The 20,619-nt window shown below is 37.9% G+C and overlaps 1 protein-coding gene across 1 annotated transcript in view; it reads left to right on the top strand.

Moving 5' to 3' along the window:
* NEB (nebulin) overlaps positions 1-20,619 on the top strand; it is a 215,414-nt gene that overhangs the window by 99,655 nt on the left and 95,140 nt on the right. Inside the window, exons 60-75 of the mRNA XM_026453974.1 lie at positions 1,855-1,962; positions 3,083-3,394; positions 4,339-4,542; positions 5,332-5,436; positions 6,691-6,798; positions 8,245-8,556; positions 10,432-10,635; positions 11,958-12,062; positions 12,194-12,301; positions 12,689-13,000; positions 13,916-14,119; positions 15,202-15,306; positions 16,097-16,204; positions 17,918-18,229; positions 19,004-19,207; positions 20,080-20,184. Coding sequence (XP_026309759.1) covers positions 1,855-1,962; positions 3,083-3,394; positions 4,339-4,542; positions 5,332-5,436; positions 6,691-6,798; positions 8,245-8,556; positions 10,432-10,635; positions 11,958-12,062; positions 12,194-12,301; positions 12,689-13,000; positions 13,916-14,119; positions 15,202-15,306; positions 16,097-16,204; positions 17,918-18,229; positions 19,004-19,207; positions 20,080-20,184 — 2,916 coding nt within the window. The remainder of the gene's footprint in view (positions 1-1,854; positions 1,963-3,082; positions 3,395-4,338; positions 4,543-5,331; positions 5,437-6,690; positions 6,799-8,244; positions 8,557-10,431; positions 10,636-11,957; positions 12,063-12,193; positions 12,302-12,688; positions 13,001-13,915; positions 14,120-15,201; positions 15,307-16,096; positions 16,205-17,917; positions 18,230-19,003; positions 19,208-20,079; positions 20,185-20,619) is intronic.

Genomic DNA, 20,619 nt, shown 5'->3' with positions numbered 1-20,619 from the left:
ATTCTGGATAGAAAAGCAACATTGCTATAAAGGAAGTTATTGGGACATTTGATGAAATTGGAATATTCATTGTATATTTGATAAAAAAGAGAATAGTACTAGACAGTAATACTGTATCAATATTAAATTTCCTGAGTCTGATACATATACTGTGGTTAATTAAAAATATCTTTATTCTTAGGAGATACATGGTAAAGTATTCAAGGATGAAGGCCATGATGTGTACAGTTTTAATCAGTTCAACAATTGAAAATAATAATAAGTAAAATGAAGAAATACATAAACACATAAAGAGAAAGAGATACAGAAAGCAAATATGGCAAAAATGTTAATAAATTGGGTAGTTGGTATTCATCATAACATTCTTGCAACTTTTCTGTAGGTTTGAAGTTTTGCAAAAGGTAGAAAGTATACATTTTAAAATATTAAAACATACACTAAAATATTTGACTAAGTATGATAATATAAGGATATCATTTTTTTAAATAAAGAAAAAGAAATAGTAATACTCATCCTAGTAGTTACTATGGTGCATGTCTGAAAGTATTAAAATGAAACTTTACCAAACATGGCTGGGTGCAGTGGCTCATGCCTGATATCCCAGCAATTTGGGAGGCTGAGGCAGGAGAGATCACTTGAGTTCAAGAGTTTGAGATTAGCAACACCCATCTCTATTAAAAAATATAAAACTTAGCTGGGCATGGTGGCACACACCTGTAATCCCAGCTACTCTGGTGGCTGATGCACGAGAATCGTTTGAACCTGGGAGACAGTGAGCTGAGATTGTGCCACTGCACTCCAGTCTGGGCGACAGAGTGAGACTGTCTCAAAAAACAATAAACAACAACAACAATTAAACACACACACACACACACACACACAAAACTCTACCAGGCAACTTAATTCATTATTGCCCATCAAAACTTTGTAATCAAACTACCATGAGCTCCTACAAGTCTCATTAAGAGATCCAATAAATTTTTATTTTTTAGGTTTAAAAATTGTTATCAAACTGTATATTTATCTTGTTTTGATTTATTGAATACCGCTGTTGGCAATTATTTAAAATTTTTTGTTAAGAGGATACAGAATCAGTCAAAATTTTTATCACTGGTTCACTAAAAGGGCTAAAAGTCATTGGTATAAATGATTTGTTCAACGTGTGGTTCTCAAATGACACTTCCATGGAACATTTGTGTTTTGTCTTCTATACACATCTGTCCCGCCAGAGAAATTGAACAGTGGTGGTGCTTTCTCAATTCACAGAAGAAGTTAATAAATAAAATTTTATCAGTTTTGCAGTTTTGACTCCTAAATCTTTGGTACCTGCCACCCTCATGTCTGCTAACAACTTCCAGCAGTTGATGAAATAATAGGGAGCAAATCAACATTAACAGAGAGATTCAGAAAGAGTGATACATCCTAAGTTCGGCACTAAATTTGATTATGGACACATCCTCCTAGTGGTAGTATTATTATATGTTATTATATGATACTATTCTCTGCTAGTAAAAATGTTCCCAATTCAAATTTGGAATTAAATAAATCAACATTTCTTGGTTGTTTCATGAAAAGGGCAAATGGTGAACAATCTAAGCACAAGAGCTGTTCATTTAATGTATAACATTTATAAGATTTGTGCAAAGAGAGGTTGTGATGTTAAAACTTGCTGAATGTGAAACTTTCATTTAAATAAATATCCAAGGATAAACAGAAAGTAAGAGTTCTTTTTCTGATTTAAGACTGAACATACTCGTGTAGTTATGAATCCAAAAGTGGTCTTCCTTTGACAAAAAATATATTTTTCGAGTGAATGTGAATTCTGTATTTAAAAGCTACTCCTTCTTTCTTCAGAGCCTCTATCGTCAGGCCATGGAAGAAGCCAAGAAAGAAGGCTATGACTTGAGAAGTGATGCCATTCCCATCGTGGCTGCCAAGGCCTCTCGAGATATTGCCAGTGATGTAAGAGCTGATCAAGTCCTAACATTTCTTACCATCACGTCAGCCACACAGGGAATACAGCTGGACGTGTCTTTGGTCATCATCCACCTTAACTCCCTTCAGTGCATAGGCAAATATATTGAGGCTTGAGATACAGATAACTTGCCCAAGATCACAAGCATCACGAGGCATAGCCTAGACTGGAATGTGGCTCATTTGACTCCTTATTTTTAGTCTTTGCTCAATAGGAAGGAGTGAGTGCCTCGATTAAAGTTAGACGTATGTAAGCTGAGCTACTCACAAAACCTCAGGAGCTTCCTTGGAACACACTCAAGGCAAAGATGCCAGAAAAGAGGCAGGCTTAACTGAGTTTGTCCCATCACTTGAAAAAGAACATAGAAGGACAAAGTGCTTCTTTGGTGCACAAAACCAATATTTCTTTACCCTAAAAATGAAAACATCAGATCCCTGGACATTTTAAAAATTAATCCAAGAGTAGTAAAATTGTTCATTTTTATAGGTTTTAAATTTTTTTAATTCTGGTTAAATATATGTATTTATATATGTATATATATTTGTATATATTTTATATATGTATATATAATTTACCATCTTATCCATTTTCAAGTATACTGTTTGGTGGGGTTCAGTATATTCATATTGTTGTACAACAGATTTCCAGAATTTTCATCTTGTAAAACTTAAACTCTCTACCTATTAAATAACAGAAATTGTCCATTTTAAAACTATCCCTCCTAAATCATTTGTGAAGAGGAAATTATTTCTCAGACTATGCTAGAAAATTTTAATGATCCATGTAAACATACGCCCCAGGTGTGTTCTTAAATAGGCTCACTGACATGACGGATTTCTGAGACACTGTCATGGTTTATTACTGTAATTGGACTCTCCAGTACTCACTTTTTATCATTTTTTGCCAACATATGATTCTCTAGCATATATAAAGGAACTACTGTGGGGTTATTCTGTGGAGATGTGCCAATGAGCACAACAGTCCAGTATGCAGCATTACAGCGGCATGACCAGTGAAACTCCTCTGTTGCCTTAAAGATTTCATAGAAAGAACAACAGGGAATAGCCCTTTGTGCTTCCTCCTTCTTTATTGGACTCTCTCTTTCAGTACAAATACAAAGAAGCATATCGTAAACAGTTGGGTCACCACATCGGCGCCCGAGCAGTACATGATGATCCCAAGATAATGTGGTCCCTCCACATTGCCAAAGTGCAGAGTGACCGTGAGTACAAGAAAGATTTTGAGAAATACAAGACAAGGTTCAGCAGCCCAGTGGACATGCTTGGTATCGTTTTGGCCAAGAAGTGTCAGACCTTGGTCAGCGATGTGGACTATAAACATCCTCTGCATGAATGGATCTGCCTGCCCGACCAGAATGACATCATTCATGCACGGAAAGCCTATGACCTCCAGAGTGATGTGAGTTTCCTTGATGTTAGCTCTGCTTGTTAAAAGCGGATCCAAACGTGTCTGTGGGTTCTGACTAGTGCCGATGAACTGCAATTTGTTTGTATATTTCAAACAATTTACAATTAAATGTCTGAAAGGAGTTTCCCAATGGAGGTACTACAATCTGTTTTCTCCTCCAAAAGTTCTCTGCAGGAGAGGAGATAAAGTAAATATTATCAATTCTAAACAGGTATAAATCTTCCTAGGGATTCAGGCTTCCTTTGTCTGAATCAGATGAAACTTAACCCTTAAAAATATATCACTGCAAACTTTTGGCTAAGGAAGTAAAAAAATGTGTGTGTTTGTTGGCAGATGGTAGTATGGAGATAGTAAGAGGGAAAGCATATTATGCTAAATTAATTTACATTTTACACTTACTGATGGGGAAATTCTATTTCTTGTGTTTATCAAAACCAGTCATCTAATACTTATCAACATTCAGCATATCTATTGAGAGTAAAATAAAATGAATAATTAGGGAAACGCCAAACATATCTCTACAACATCACATTTCCTTTATACACTTGAAGTTTTGTGATTTTTGAAGATGGAAATAACAGTGAGAATTTTTTGACTGCAGTCTGAGTATGTGGTTTTATTTGGAACTATTAGAGTACATTTTCCAAGGCTAAAAAAGCATGCTTTTGTGTAAAATCTTGTAATACTCTCATAGGCAGGACGATGTCTTTTACTTTAAAAGAAGATCTTTGATCATTCTTGGTGTACTCTGTGTCAAAAAAATGCTCAGAAAAGAAAAAATATGCTTATGATTCAATAATGTGTGTGAGTGAGTGAATTACTATGCTGGGAACCTTAACTATTCATCAGCACTTTTATGTTTCTCTAGGATAACCCATTTTGTAACTATGAATCTGAAACACTAATAAATGTGTTCGTTATCTGTTGATCTGCAGAATTTGTATAAGTCAGACCTTGAATGGATGAAAGGCATTGGCTGGGTTCCTATTGATTCCTTGGAAGTTGTTAGGGCCAAGAGAGCTGGAGAATTACTTAGTGATACTATCTACCGTCAGCGTCCAGAAACGCTGAAATTTACCAGTATAACAGACTCTCCGGAGCAGGTGCTGGCAAAAAACAATGCTCTGAACATGAATAAGGTGAGTCTTCAATCCTCACTGTTAGATATCAAAAGTTACCACGGAACAATTTTAAAATTGTGACATATTATTGCATTTTAAAGATAATAAGAATCACGATACCTTCTTAAATGATTTTTCCACTATAATACTATAGTTACTTAGTGATACTTCAAAATATTAAACCATTGTTAAAAGTACTGTGTGCTTTTTTCTTTTTTTTTTTTTTCTTTGTGACAAAGTTTCATTCTTGTCGCCCAGGCTGGAGTGCAATGGCGCAATCTTGGCTCACTGCAATCTCCACCTCCTGGATTCAAGCAATTCTCTTGCCTCAGGCTCCTGAGTAGCTGGGATTACAGGAGCCTGCCACCACGCCCAGCTAATTTTTGTATTTTCAGTAGAGACGGGGTTTCACCATGTTGAAGGCTGGTCTCAAACTCCTGACCTCAGGTGATCCACCCATTTTGGCCTCCCAAAGTGCTGGGATTACAGGTGTGAGCCACCACACCCGGCCTAAAGTACTGTGTGCTTCTGATTGGATTAGTAGGTTGTTAAAAAAATACTGTGTGCAATCACTCCTTCCTAGAAATTATTTTAAATACTTCAATCCAATTATACTTTTCATAACTGATAAGTCCTTTAACAGTTAGATTCTTGAAATAATTTTAATAAGAAACAAAGGTAGGGAATTTATGCAGCTGTAATAATTTTATTTCTACCTTGTATACAAGAGAGATGAATGGCACATAATCAAAAGAATAATATCTGTGAACACCAAAATAATTTATCTCTCTCTTTTTTTTTTTATAGCGCTTATATACTGAAGCCTGGGACAATGACAAGAAAACTATTCATGTCATGCCCGATACACCAGAAATCATGTTAGCCAAACTCAACCGAATAAACTACAGTGATGTAAGTAAACTGTTGATATTGTAATGAACAGAAAGGCAAAACATGAACCATTGTAGCTGTTTTCTTAGGAAAATGTTTTGACTAATTTATTACACATACTCTGAAGTACCATTTTCAGTAGAAGAGATAGTTCTCACTTGATTCAGTTTTGAGCTATGTGGTGGTCCACAAAGTAGGCTACCATTTTATTAATGGGTTATCAGTAATTGAATGATTATGAATAAATATCCCCATGGGAATTATACTTTTTAAAACCTTCCCCTACAGGTCAATGTGGATATCAAGTCATTATTTTATTCAGCAGCTAGCAAGTAGGCAAGGACTAGATTTGAATCCTAGTTGCATATTCTTTTGCTGTTCCAGTACGCTCTGATAATCATTTGATGTTAACATTTTTCCAGGCATTTCTGCCAGAACCAACATCTTCATAAGGGCAATGATCCTGAAATCCTGGGTCCATAGATGCATCATTGTCTGAGATAATAGTCCACAGCAAAATAAGAAAAAATAAGCACAATGTGTTGAGTTTTTCATAAAACTAAATAGATTACATTTTAAAATATTGTCCTTATTTTTTATCCTTCTTTTGTATTAAGATGGCCTGTCTTTTATATTATGATGACAACAATAAATAGTGTGTTTTGTTTTGTTTGAGATATAGTTTCATCCTGTCACCCTGGCTGGAGTGCAGTGCCACAATTTCGGCTCACTGCAACCTCCGCCTCCTGGGTTCAAGTGATTCTCCTGCCTCAGCCTCCCGAGTAGCTGGGACTACAGGTGCATGCTACCATGCCCAGCTGATTTTTGTATTTTGAGTGGAGACGGGGTTTCACCATGTTGGCCAGGCTGGTCTCTTCTCAAACTCATCATCTCAAATGATCCACCCACCTCAGCTTCCCAAAGTGCTGGGATTATAGGCGTGAGCCACCACGCCTGGCCAATAAATAATTTTTCTTTCTTTTTTTTTTTTTTTTTTTTTTACATCTGCTTGTTTGGCAAATAAAATTTTGCCAACCAAATGTTGATTTTTCCCCCCATTTTTTGGTTGAAATTTACAAGTCAATAAATCCCAATGTTTGGAACATATGTCTTAAAAATCCTAAGCACCCATGAGGCAAAGCTATCTATAAACACACCCTAATAATTGACTTTCTGGATTATTTCTGTAGTTTAAACGAGGACAAAGAAAATGTAATAATAAACAGCTTCACTTTTTATGGAAGGAGTAATGAATAATGACTTTCTTTTCTACAGAAACTCTATAAACTTGCTTTGGAAGAGTCCAAGAAGGAAGGCTGTGACTTGCGTCTGGATGCCATTCCAATCCAAGCAGCCAAGGCTTCAAGAGAGATTGCTAGTGATGTAAGTGGATGTTTTTGGAAAAGCCATTTCTTATTCAAAGATGTTGACAAATAGAAGCTTTCAGAATTTTTCTTGCCAGAAATGTAGTTACCCCTACAGGTCTCAATTCCCTTTGGTGATTTTTTCCCTATACAAAATTGTAAATGGAAAAAAAGAAAGAAAAGCACAAAATTCTAGACCCATTATACCTGTCAATCAATCAAAAATAGAGACACACTATTTTAAAAAAAGCATTTGATGGACACCAAAAATGGGTTCATATTTTTGAGCCTCAGAAATTGAACACTGCATCTTCAAAAAAAAAAAAAAAAAAAAAACCCCAAAAAATACATAGAAAATTGAACAGCAGTTGACCTAGATGTTTGTGAAATTAAAGGGATTAATTTATTCCCTTTAAATAACATGTAGGAAACAGCCAATATACATGTAAACTCTTCCTTACTACTTCTATTTATTTATTCTGGCATTAAAAGAAAACTATAGATGGATACGTTTTAGAGATTTGTTTTGTCCTTTGTAACTCCTAATTGGTGAGATGTCCCTCACTGGACACAAGAAAAGGTGGTGAAGTAAGCAAAGCTTTTTCTCAGCATGCTCTTGCCTCTTCTCTACTTTTCTTCACATGCAAAACACCTCCTAAGGGTGCCCAGTGTCCTCATTCCGTAACAAGCCTTCTTAGGACTCAAATCTAGACTTTCCCTCTTCTGCAAGGGCCTCATGCCTTAGACATATGCTTCATTCCTTCTGTAAACTAAAAAGTATCTGAAACAGATGTCAATCAATTTAGAAGTTTATTTTGCCAAGGTTAAGGACACACGCCCTATTATCAAAACTTTTCTTGCTGTTAAGCTGGAGAAGCCCACACCATAATCGTCTCATGGTGAAATGGACCATAATGTGTTATTCTTGAATCTTAAAGGTAGAAAAGCTGACTCATAGTGAAAGCTCAGTGGTGTTGATAGGCTAATAAGAGTCATTTCCTGGTGACACATAAACTCTATCTAAATGTAACACATATCCTTGACTGAGAAGTCTATTATAAGTTCTAATAAGGGAACTATTATAAAATTTTCTTAATGTCAAACAGTTTTGGGAAAATAACTATGTCTTTAAGTAGATGTTCTATTAGATTGTACAATATATTTACCTCTACTTGTTAAGGAATCAAAGGTAAACTAAGCAGTGTGGTATAATGAGGAGGAAAAATATTAGGAACAAGAAGCTCTTCATTCTAGGCTCATGCTGCCACCTGCTTGTGGTGTGACTGTGCAAATCACTAAACCCCTGCTAGGTTCAGGTTTTGACTTTTAAAAATAGGGTTGATGATATTCACCTTTCTCCTTCACAATAGTGATGGGGAAAAGAAAAAGAAACAATATGTGTGTGAACCTATGAAACATGATTATGTAAGATGTTCTTCATTATACTCTTATCTCTTTTCTTTAGTACAAGTACAAGGAAGGCTACCGCAAACAGCTTGGCCACCACATTGGGGCCCGGAACATTGAGGATGACCCAAAGATGATGTGGTCCATCCACGCGGCCAAGATCCAGAGTGACAGGGAGTACAAGAAGGACTTTGAGAAGTGGAAGACCAAGTTCAGCAGCCCAGTGGACATGCTGGGGATGGTGACGGCCAAGAAGTGTCAGATCCTTGTAAGCGACGTAGACTACAGGCATCCCCTGCATGAATGGCTCTGCCTGCCTGATCAGAACGATATCATTCAGGCTCGGAAGGCCTATGACCTGCAGAGTGATGTGAGTGGCTCTAATATTCTTCAGTAATGGTTTAGAAAAGCATTCTAACTCTTTTGCCCATGGAATCTTTCCAGTCTGGTGAAACCTACAGACACCTCTTTAGGATAACGTTCTGAAATGCACAAAATAAAATATGTGTTTAATTTCAAAATAAACCAATCATATTGAAATATCATTATCAAAGTATGAAACCAAACCTGTAATGTGCTTTTCATTAACACATTAAGTAAAAAGTTATAGCAGTGACTGTAATAACTAATTTCAAAGAAGTGATGAGCATAAATACTTTAAGACATCAGCAACAACTTGTATTAGTCTGTTCTCACATTGCTAGAAATAACTACCTGAGACTGGGTAATTTATGAAGAAAAGAGATTTAATTGACTCACAGTTCCATGGACTGTACCGGAGCATGGCTGGAGAGGCCTCAGGAAACTTACAATCATGATGGAAGGTGAAGGGGAAGCAAGCACATCTTCACATGGCGGAACAGGAGAGAGAGCAAAGGGGGAAGTGCTACACGCTTTTAAACACCCAGATCTCATGAGAATTCACTATCCAAGGGGAAGTCCCCCTCTATGATCTAATCACCTACCGCCAGGCTCCTCCTCCAACATCCAGGATTACAATTCATCATGAGATCTGGATGAAGATGCAGAGCCAAACTATATCAAACTATAATAGGATATAAAAAGATTTGAGATTTCTAAAGCTGACAAAGTCAGGTATAGTGTGAATACTACTATAATGTAATACTTATAATGGAATGAAAGGCTATATTTCAGTTAAGAGGTTAATGAAAATGAGAGGATGTTACATATTTTTTCTATCCAAGTTCACTGATGCCAAGTTAAGAATTCCTGTTCTAAACAACCTAATTTTCCAAATGAATCAATTGCATTATAATTTTGTGTCTATTTAACTTATAGGAATTATCTATTGTAACTTCTGAAAGGAAGTTTAAAAATGAATTATACCTATTAAGACAATTTGTCTAAGAAACTTGAGGACAATAGCTCCCTAGAAATATGTTAGACACTTCTGTCGTTGGCCAATAGAGTCCTTTGGAGAGTCAAATATTACCTCACTGATATGGTAGCTCCTTGTTTTAATCAAGCTCTGATTAAATCAAGCACTTTTGGAAGAATGATAAAAGCAGTGACAGTTAAAAAAAAGAGAGATTCCCCAAAAGCCATAAAAACAAAAAGAATTGTTACCTTTCCTTACAAGAAAAATTTCCCTTCAACCAATTGTTTTCATTCAAAGAAGAAAATGAAAGAAAAAAAAATGTATTTGTTTACTTGAATTCTAAGACAAGAAAGAGGATGGAGGATAAGATAAATATGAGTAAACAGAGATGTACTCTTTGACTTGGAAGCGTGTACATAGAAACATACGAAAAAAGATGTCTTTTTATCCCCCAAAAAACACATTAATGCAACATGTGGTCAACCAGTAATGCTCATTTCTTCTCTATATACCGAGACGAGCTGTGAAAGCCACTGCCCAACAGCATAGGAGCCAACTGTATTGCAACCCAGTACGGTTTCCATAAGAGGAAGTAGGGGCCATCAAATCAGAGAAGAAACACTTTGCTTCAAGAGGCAGGCAGTAATTTCTTAAGGTGGTTTTGTATCACTGAAAATGAATAGCATTAAAGAGATTTCTGTGAGTCTTTAAAACAGTAACTATTGGCTACCTTCAGGAGCCAGGCATTTAACTAGCCATTCTAAACCAAAGTAAAGCAATCCTGTGGGTCTTCCCAGAAATTTACGTAAATAAGATTCAGACTTATACATTATCTATGTATGTTAAGATCAGGTACCAGGCTGTCTAGGTGACATCTATAAATATTTGACATTATTTCATTTTCAGGCTATTTACAAATCTGACCTTGAGTGGCTGAGAGGAATAGGATGGGTTCCCATTGGCTCTGTAGAGGTCGAGAAGGTGAAGAGAGCTGGAGAAATCCTGAGTGACAGGAAGTATCGCCAGCCTAGAGACCAGCTCAAATTCACATGCATCACAGACACTCCGGAAATTGTCCTCGCAAAGAATAATGCCCTGACAATGAGCAAGGTGAGTCTCTAGCTGTTTCCTGTTGCCAGAATCATACCTTCCACAGATTTGGCTCATAAAGTAGGAAATTCCCTAAGGGTTCCCTGAGAAAGGAGGTGTCATAGGCTTAATTCTCATGCAGGCCTTTAACAGAGCATCTGCTTGAATTAAAGGTGACCCTGTGTGCTCTTCTCAATACCCTGCCCCCTAATTCTCTGTGTGCATGTGGGAACAGAGCCTGGAATGATTTCCCTGGAGTGATACAGTCACCCTTCTGAGTAGTGACCTGGAAACATCACAAATGCATTACCCTTCATTACACATTCTCCTAGGCAGAGCAGACTCAGGCCACTTACGTGTCTTTAGCCATCTGGTAAGGAATATAAGCCATTTACATTTCATTCTGAGGCTGGGAAACACATAGCGTTTCATAGCAATGCTGGTATACATTCAAATTGGTTGCTTGGGTTGCTCCTCCACATTAGGTTATGGAAAATCACTTTTGAAAGCTAGCTGCTATTTCTGCTTTCAGTTTTATTACACAAGATAGATGATCATTTGTTTCATCCAAAGTTTCATCAATCTATTTTTATCCAATGCGTCAGCCCTTTAATATGCGTATTTTAGATTGACTTGAACTTGAATTCTCCAACACCTGCCTGGAAACCTTCCAATCATTAGGCTAGTACAATTGAGTGCTCAGTACAAATACGAAAGTGGCTTCAGACAGCAAACTCCAGAGTCTGGGGTATACAACTCCAGAAACTCTTTTATATCCATCAACAGCAACCATGATGATAACACCAATAGGAATCACCAAAAAATCGTTGAGTATCTGCTGTGACTTGGGCATTTTATATATGTTATGGATCATCTTCAAAAAATACTCAATAAAAAAGAAAGATTCTCCCCCTCTCAGAAACGAGGAATGTGAGGAGTTATGTACCTTTCTCCAGATCACACAGCTTGGAAACAGTAGAGTTGGGTTTGCACTTGGGATTGACTCTGAAGTCTAGGGATTTCTACTGTCTCATAGTTCTATGACCGAGATCCATCTTTGGATGTCTGAATAAGCTTGTGATTCACTGGATGAAAAGAATTACTAATAGTAACCATTATATTGCATCACATTAATTATGAAACCACTGTACAGCTATTTAAATATTGCTATGTTTTACTTTCCCCATGACCTTTTTACTTCCCTCACCTCCCACAAGCATTAGAAGGAGCTATTATATAGTTAAATGCGAGTTAAATTTGCTAACAACAGTAATGATGTTATTGGCTTTAACAAAAGGTCTTATACTCCCTCTCCCCATGCCCCACCCCGCCCTGCCCTGTAGCATTTATACACAGAAGCTTGGGATGCTGACAAAACCTCCATCCACGTGATGCCAGACACCCCGGAAATCCTGCTGGCCAAGAGTAATTCTGCCAATATCAGCCAAGTAAGAGATTTCCTGATTGTTGCTTAAACCTTTCTAAGAGTAATTAAAATGCTTTTTCCACCATAACAATTGCCTTTCTGGAACTGGCCTATTACCTTCCTCAAACACTCTTATTTTCTGTCCTTCCCTAGAAACTTTACACCAAGGGATGGGATGAATCAAAGATGAAGGACTATGATCTGAGAGCAGATGCTATTTCCATCAAAAGTGCCAAGGCCTCCAGGGACATTGCTAGTGACGTGAGTACCTTCCATCTAACCCTCTGTGGTCTCCATCGTGCTGAACAACCCAGAGGGTGGTTGGTGGACCACACTCTGTAGTTATTTCCACATGTACCTTCCTGTCCTACTTCCTACCTCCCAAGACCGTTCCCTTTGTTGTTACAGAGAATAAAAATACATTTTGGCATTACAGTTAGAGTTGCTACAGGGAATGCTTTCACCAATGAAGATACATGATTACAATTATTTTTATAACAGTATAAAACATTGCTTTTAAATATAATAGTTCAGAAATGCCAAAATATTTGTAAAACAAAATTCTTGTCCATTTCATGTTGTCTGTAATTGTCAGCATGAGCATGGTTTTAAAACTGGATGTCTCCATCTGTATTTCTGGCATTTTAGTACAAATACAAGGAAGCCTATGAGAAACAGAAAGGCCACCACATTGGAGCCCAGAGCATTGAAGATGATCCCAAGATTATGTGTGCCATACATGCAGGAAAAATTCAAAGTGAAAGGGAGTACAAGAAGGAATTCCAGAAGTGGAAGACCAAGTTCTCTAGCCCAGTGGACATGTTAGGCATCTTGCTGGCTAAGAAATGTCAGACTTTGGTCAGTGACATTGATTATCGCAATTACCTGCATCACTGGACATGCATGCCTGATCAAAACGACATTATCCAAGCAAAGAAGGCCTATGACCTGCAGAGTGATGTACGTAACATGAATTTTGGGAAAGGGGGAAGGGGAAGACGTAGATTTGTTCATTGTCCAGTCAGTGCCTCTGTGGACAGCCCCCTGGGATGTGCACTGCACAAACCCGGGGGTGGGGTTGGGGGGGGTACCATTCATATTGTTTAATATAAAATCCATCTTTAGTAGTTATGTAGTGGGAAGCAAAAACAGAGATGAGCCTTAGTGAGGTCATGTCCTTTTTTCCCCAGCCTAGATTCCAGACTTTTTTCCATGTCATTTGTAACTTCTGGCAATGAAAACATATTTCAGACAAATATAAATCATCTGAATGTTTTTAAAATAATTACTGCTATTATGCTAGCTCCAAAACACTAAACAGCATTACCTTGGGTCAATATCACAGGATTAAAATGGAATCCAATTCAGCAAAATTTTTCTTTAAAAATTTTCAATTATAAAATTTTTTGAAATATCAAATAATTATATGGAATTCAGCATTATTACTATATATAATTCATGGCTAGTATAAATAATTATGTTTTTACAAATTACTTCTGTCATCAATATTAAAAACCCTGAATCATATGAGATCTCAGGTCTTACTTTTTTGGAAGTACAGTCTCCTGCATTTATCATCCCTTCAACCCCATGTGCTTTATTTTTCAGCTAAGGGTTGGTATGTCTAATACTTAATTTTTTTTTTTTTTTAAATGGAGTTTCGCTCTTGTTGCCCAGGCTGGAGATCAATGGCACGATCTCGGCTCACTGCAACCTCTGCCTCCTAGGTTCAAGCGATTTTCCTTCCTCAGCCTCCCAAGTAGCTGGGATTACAGGCATGTGCCACCATGCCCGGATAATTTTTTATTTTTTGTATAGGTGGGTTTTCACCATGTTGGTCAGAAATGGTATTTTTGTCTGACATCTTCTTTATAGAGTGTGTATAAGGCAGACCTGGAGTGGTTGCGTGGCATCGGCTGGATGCCAGAAGGCTCGGTGGAAATGAACAGAGTGAAGGTTGCTCAAGACCTCCTGAATGAAAGACTCTATAGGACACGACCAGAAGCTTTGTCATTCACCAGCATTGTTGATACTCCTGAAGTTGTCCTGGCAAAAGCCAATTCTCTGCAAATAAGTGAGGTAAGAACCATCCTACTATCAAGCTTTCCTGGTTCTGGATTCTGTTTTCCAATGATACCACCCAAACCGAGTCCATAGATTGGACTTCTTCAAAGAATTTTGGTGAGAGGAGCAACTCTAAAAATGTCTTCACTAGTGAAGACACACTGAAAATAGAACTCTGACCAACACCAACAGGCCTTTCTTCTACCACACATACACACTTTGAAGCACTGCATGAAAATGTCACTCCATGGCAACTCAGGAACACAAATATTTGTTGACCTCATATTAAATACTAAGACATGTAGTGTCATGCTACATAATAATAGAACATTGTATTAGTCCAGATTCTCTAGAGAAACAGAACCAATAGGGTGTGTGTGTGTGTGTGTGTGTGTGTGTGTGTGTGTGTACACACACACACAGAAAGAGACAGACTTTAAGGAATTGGCTCCTGAGATCATAAAGGCTGGCAAATCCAAAGTCTGCAGGGTAAGCCAACCAGCTGGAGACTGAGGGATGTGTTGCAGTTCAAACCCAAAGGCCATCTGCTGGCAGAATTCCTTTTTACGGGGCAGGTTTGTCTTTTCTATCAAGGTCTTCAACTAATTAGATGAGGCTCACCCACATCATGAAGGGTAGTCAGCTTTACTTGGAATCTACTGATTTAAATGTTAACTTCATTTTAACAATACTTTCACAGAAACACCTAAATGACTAAATGTCTAGGTACTGTGCCCCAGCCAAGTTGACACATAAAATTAACCAGTATAAACATATATAGGCCGGGCGCGGTGGCTCAAGCCTGTAATCCCAGCACTTTGGGAGGCCGAGACGGGTGGATCACGAGGTCAGGAGATCGAGACCACCCTGGCTAACACGGTGAAACCCCGTCTCTACTAAAAACTACAAAAAACTAGCCAGGCGAGGTGGCGGCGCCTGTAGTCCCAGCTACCCAGGAGGCTGAGGCAGGAGAATGGCGTGAACCCAGGAGGCGGAGCTTGCAGTTAGCTAAGGCTTACATTAGCTAACTATTAGCTAAACATTAGCTAAGGCTTAATGTTTCAGATATTGATTTCCTATTTCCCTTCTCTCCACAGAAACTGTATCAAGAAGCCTGGAATAAAGATAAAACCAACATCACCATTCCTTCTGATACTCCGGAGATGCTGCAGGCCCACATCAATGCCTTGCAAATCAGCAATGTAAGTGGCACGAACATGAAGTGTAGAAGCCTTTATAGGCAATATCTGTCTGCTCATGGAGAGTGTTACAGCAGACAAATTACCTACCTTGCAATGTTTGCAGCTTTTGGTGCTAGACATTTTCTCTTTAGCTACCAGTCCCAATGCAATATGAATGGAATTTCTCTCTCTTAAATGTGTGCTTGGATACACCACTGGGTGCCTAGACTGCAGGAGTTGGGACACCTGAATCCTTTTGGTGTCCTCTTTCACTCTTAACAGTCTCTGTTATCCTCTTAGGTTTTTTAAATTGATCCAGGACTTTATCATTTGACATTCAAGGCCATAAGAAAGACAAAAGACCATTTTTAATTACATCCAAATGGCAGGCTATGTATGAGATCTATGTCACAACCCTTTAGCAGAAACTTCTGAAAAGTCAAAGGGCAAAATTAGGGGGAGAAAAATCTTATCAGATCTTAACTGATACCTTGATAAAGGTTCTCTGGCTTCCCCACTGATCCTTAGGTTCCATGTACTTGTAGTAGGGTATTTTCAAATGCAGACCACATTGTGATGGATGCAAATATTCAAACATTAATAGAGTTTGATGTTTAGCTTTGAAATTTTAACCGGAAGTATCCTGTACACCACAAAGGAAATGGACAACAACCAGAAGAACCCAGAAATGAATGCTTTTTTCTTATACTGAGTATATTACATTATGCCTTATGATTTATATTATGACAAATTTGAGTGTATTTGCTTATTTTTCCATTCTTGTAAACAAACCTATATTTTCCCTCTACAGAAACTCTACCAGAAAGACTGGAATGAGGCCAAGCAGAAAGGCTATGACATAAGGGCAGATGCCATTGAAATCAAGCACGCCAAAGCCTCCAGAGAAATTGCCAGTGAGGTACGCTTCCTTCTTTTTTCTTGTGGTTTTTCTCCTCTACAAAACAAGCAGGGAGACTATTTTTCAAGAATTTTGTGTTTAAAAAAAAATCTGTGTAAATAATTGCATCTCATCCTGTGCTAGAAGCTTTCTCTACTTGAGAATACTAAAATGGAATGGAAAACGTTAAAGTTAGCATAGATGAGGTATATGTGTAAATTTACTTTGATGCTGTTACAAAGTAGAAACAAAATATCATGAAGAGTCTGTATTAAATTCCTGGGAAAATTCAGGACCCAATACAATGTCATTTTATCTCTAAAATATTTCTGACATTCTCCACAAACATAAATCACAGATGATAGTTTCATATAAGACTTAAGACTGAAATCACATTTATATGCAAGATTTTATACTGGAGGCTTATGTAGAATACTCTTAGTAATCTTTTGAAGTTCACTTAATTCTAATTTTAAAACTTACTAGTGGTCAAAATAATTATGCTACCAGCCAGGCATGGTGGCTCACGCCTGTAATCCCAGCACTTTGGGAGGCTGAGGTGGGCAGATCACCTGAGGTCAGGAGTTCGAGACCAGCCTGGCCAACATGGTGAAACCTCGTCTCTACTAAAAATACAAACAAACAAACAGATTAGCTGGGCTTTGTGACAGGAGCCTGTAATCCCAGATACTCAGGAGGCTGAGGCAGGAGAATCGCTTGAACCCGGAAGGCAGAGGTTGCAGTGAGATCGCACCATTGCACTCCAACCTGGGCAACAAGAGTGAAACTGCATCTCAATAAAAATAAAAATAAAATAATTATGCTACCAAGCCCACCCTGCCCCCAGCTCCAACTCTTTAAGTCACCTTGTTCCCTTTCTCTGAGTTCTTCTCTGCTTTTTGTCATGTAGCCACTTGTTTCCTCCTCCTCATTCTTCATTTTTGCCTCTAATAACCATAGCTGGTCCACGTTATCTGCTTTATTCCCAGTTTTCTCTCTCTTTGTTCAACTTGCCTATGTTGTCCAAACATAGGAAAGAAACAGAAACCATCTTACACTAGTCCTGAGACACTCATCAGATGGAAACTCTTGTCCACAGAACTTTTGTTGTTATCTTCTGATTCAAGCCACAACCTTGCTTTCCATCCTTGAAACATGCATCTTTCGTATCTGTTTCCAAAACCACACACATGTGACCTCTCCGTACCTGATGTCCCTTCAGTACTCTTAGGAGATCATTTGACCTAATGTTGCACTTGTCAGGGAAACTTGGTGATGGAGATTATCACCTGTGCCTTGTTTTCCCCATCTGGAATATATGTTAATAATAGTATCTACCTCATAGAGACATTGTAACAATGAACTGTGATCATAATTGCCGCCATTCAGTGATTTTTGACCGAAAAACACAGTAGTTTCCCAGGGATCTACCCAACACATTTGAAGTAGTCATAATAGTGTCTGGCATAGAGTAATTACTTAGTAAATGTTAGCTATGGTTTTTATTACTCTTGTTCACTATACCATCTCCCTCCAGATTTACTCATGTCCTCTCTGAAACCACCTAAAATCATATTATCTAACTCCTTTAAAGTGAACTGAAATGTATAATGACGGCCAATGTTGAGCCAATTTATACCAAGGCTGAGAAAACATTCTGAAACCATTTAAAGAAAACCCCTCTTAATACATTATTTTCACATGTCTTTTTTATCTGACTTCTTACTACTTTAGTACAAATACAAAGAAGGTTACCGTAAGCAACTGGGCCACCACGTGGGTTTCCGTACCCTACAAGATGACCCCAAGTTGGTGTGGTCTATACATGCTGCCAAGATCCAGAGTGAGAGAGAATATAAGAAAGCTTATGAGAAGTCCAAAGGAATTCACAACACACCGTTGGACATGATGTCAATTGTTCAAGCCAAGAAATGCCAGGTCCTGGTTAGCGACATTGATTATCGCAATTATCTGCACCAGTGGACGTGTCTGCCAGATCAGAACGATGTGATCCAGGCGAAGAAAGCCTACGACCTGCAGAGCGATGTGCGTATATTATCACCAGACCCTGGGGAGATGTGTATTTGTGTGTTTAATCCCAGTGCATTCCCCAGAGGCATAATTTAAATGGTAATCTTAATAGAACCTAACATATTCTGTACAATTCATGGTAGCAGAGTTTTCCCCAAACATTTTCTATCTTAAAGAGGCCTCCTCCTTATGGTAGCAAGACCTTATTCACCAAGATGAAAATCAGTCTCTTATTCTATGTAATTAGGTAGAAAATATCAGTTGCAGCTGCTGTGAGCCATTACCTTCGCATAATCAGATGTATATTTCAGAAGTAGATGTAAGCATAAGGAAATGTTGGATTTCATGTTTACCTGACACAGAAAAAGACAGAGATGGGGGGCAGGGTGGATATAGATATAGGTATGTATTTTTTTCTCATTATGCATACATCTAAGTTCTTTACCTCCTAAAATCCAACTGATGTTATTCCCAGTGGTACATAAAAGGCAGACTTCAAGTGATGAGTGTAGAAACTAATCCAAGCATACAAAGTTACATGCCATTGCTGGCTGCCATTCCACCAAGTGCCACTTGTGAGCCCTGTTCCAATTCCTGCAGGATACTCTAAACTTCTCCTATGTGTGCCATAGAGATAACACCCAATTTTAACATTTAATGTTGATCCTTGAGTTTTATGAGATTAGCCAGCTAACTGATTTAAATAGAGGTGGTGTGTGGTTTGCAAGCATCAAACTCCTATAGGCAACTTTGACACTTCCCCATTCTGTGTTCCTATCCTTCATGTAGAACTTGTACAAGTCAGACCTGGAATGGCTGAAGGGTATCGGATGGTTGCCAGAGGGTTCTGTGGAAGTGATGAGAGTGAAGAATGCCCAGAATCTCTTGAATGAAAGGTTGTATCGTATAAAGCCTGAGGCCCTCAAATTTACCAGCATTGTTGACACCCCGGAAGTAATCCAGGCAAAGATCAATGCTGTACAGATCAGTGAGGTAAGCCCAGGTGGATGATGTTTTCAGACAAATGGAAGAAATCTCAATAAAGAAGAATTTTAAATGTGAACTTCAGACTCTTCATGTCAGCGTCAGGATCTGAAACACGCATGTATCCAGATAGATCTTTGTGTAGTCAATCTCTTAGCAGCCACTGTATCTCATTTGCTTTGCTAAGTATTTGGTCAATGCACATGTGGTGGGCATCTTCATGTTCTGCACACCCTGATACGCACTTCGATCACATTTGGAGATCCAGACCGTGATACAGGCCCACCACTTAGTGCCATAATCACAAAATTGCCACTTCTTCGTTGCTTGAAATAGGTTGAGAAGTCTAGGGACAACCCCAATATTAGACGTTATGGCAGTTATTCAGACCAAAAACATCTAGGTCCTGCTTAGCAATGGGGATCATCAGAGCTATCTGCAAAGTGGAGTTACCCATCAGATAATTAGATGTGAGTAAATGGAAAAGGATAATTTTACTACCATATTTCTGACTCATTTCAAATTATGTTGTATCACACGTAAATGTGTTCCTTTTGAAGTCACTATTGGCACCTTTTAAATAAAAGTGCAAATGAGGCCAGGTGCAGTGGCTTATGCCATGTATAATCTACGTTTCTATCGGAGAACATCCAAAAGGAACTTTTCATTTTACTTATTATTTAAATATAAAATTATTTACTGATTTAATCTTACTTAAAAATTTTAATTTACTTACAATGTTTTAATTTATTATAAAATTCACTTATAATTTTATTCATCATCCATGTATTCAAGTATGTTTTATGACTTGTATAATTTCATTTATGTGGTAATTGACTTATTCACTAATCGACCATTCCATTGTTTTTCGTTTTTACCAGCCATTGTATCGTGATGCCTGGGAGAAAGAGAAGGCTAATGTGAACGTGCCGGCTGACACTCCCTTGATGCTGCAATCCAAAATCAATGCTCTGCAGATCAGCAATGTAAGGCAGCACACATCGTTTGCTTTTCAGAGTGCTCTCTGCCTAACCAGACCTTTTATTATATACCCCAAAGAGAGTTTGGCAAAAGGCATTTTCTTCCCATTCCTTTTATTTCTAGTCTTTAAGTTAATAAGTAGCTGTGTGGGTCTGCACGTGTCTGTATACTGTACATCTCAATGTTTGTTGGAAGGAAAAATGGAATGGTTTCTCCAAAAACACAGCATAAAACTTATAGATACACATAGAATAAGATCTAGTTCTCAGTTTTTAGTGGGCCATCCATCATTGCTTTTTCCTTGTAAAAGCCAAGCCATATATATATATATTTTTTTTTCTGATTTTTACATGATTTATAATCTCCTAAGTTTCCTTCTTCAAAAAATAATTATTGGGAGAGAGCTTTACTAAATGTCATTTAAAATCTACTGGAATTCA

The sequence above is a fragment of the Piliocolobus tephrosceles genome, chromosome 11 (genome assembly GCF_002776525.5).
Source record: "Piliocolobus tephrosceles isolate RC106 chromosome 11, ASM277652v3, whole genome shotgun sequence".
In the NCBI taxonomy this organism is placed as follows: Eukaryota; Metazoa; Chordata; class Mammalia; order Primates; family Cercopithecidae; genus Piliocolobus; species Piliocolobus tephrosceles.
The sequence above is the reverse complement of the archived record's forward strand: the minus strand, read 5'-3'. Positions and strand labels throughout refer to the sequence as shown.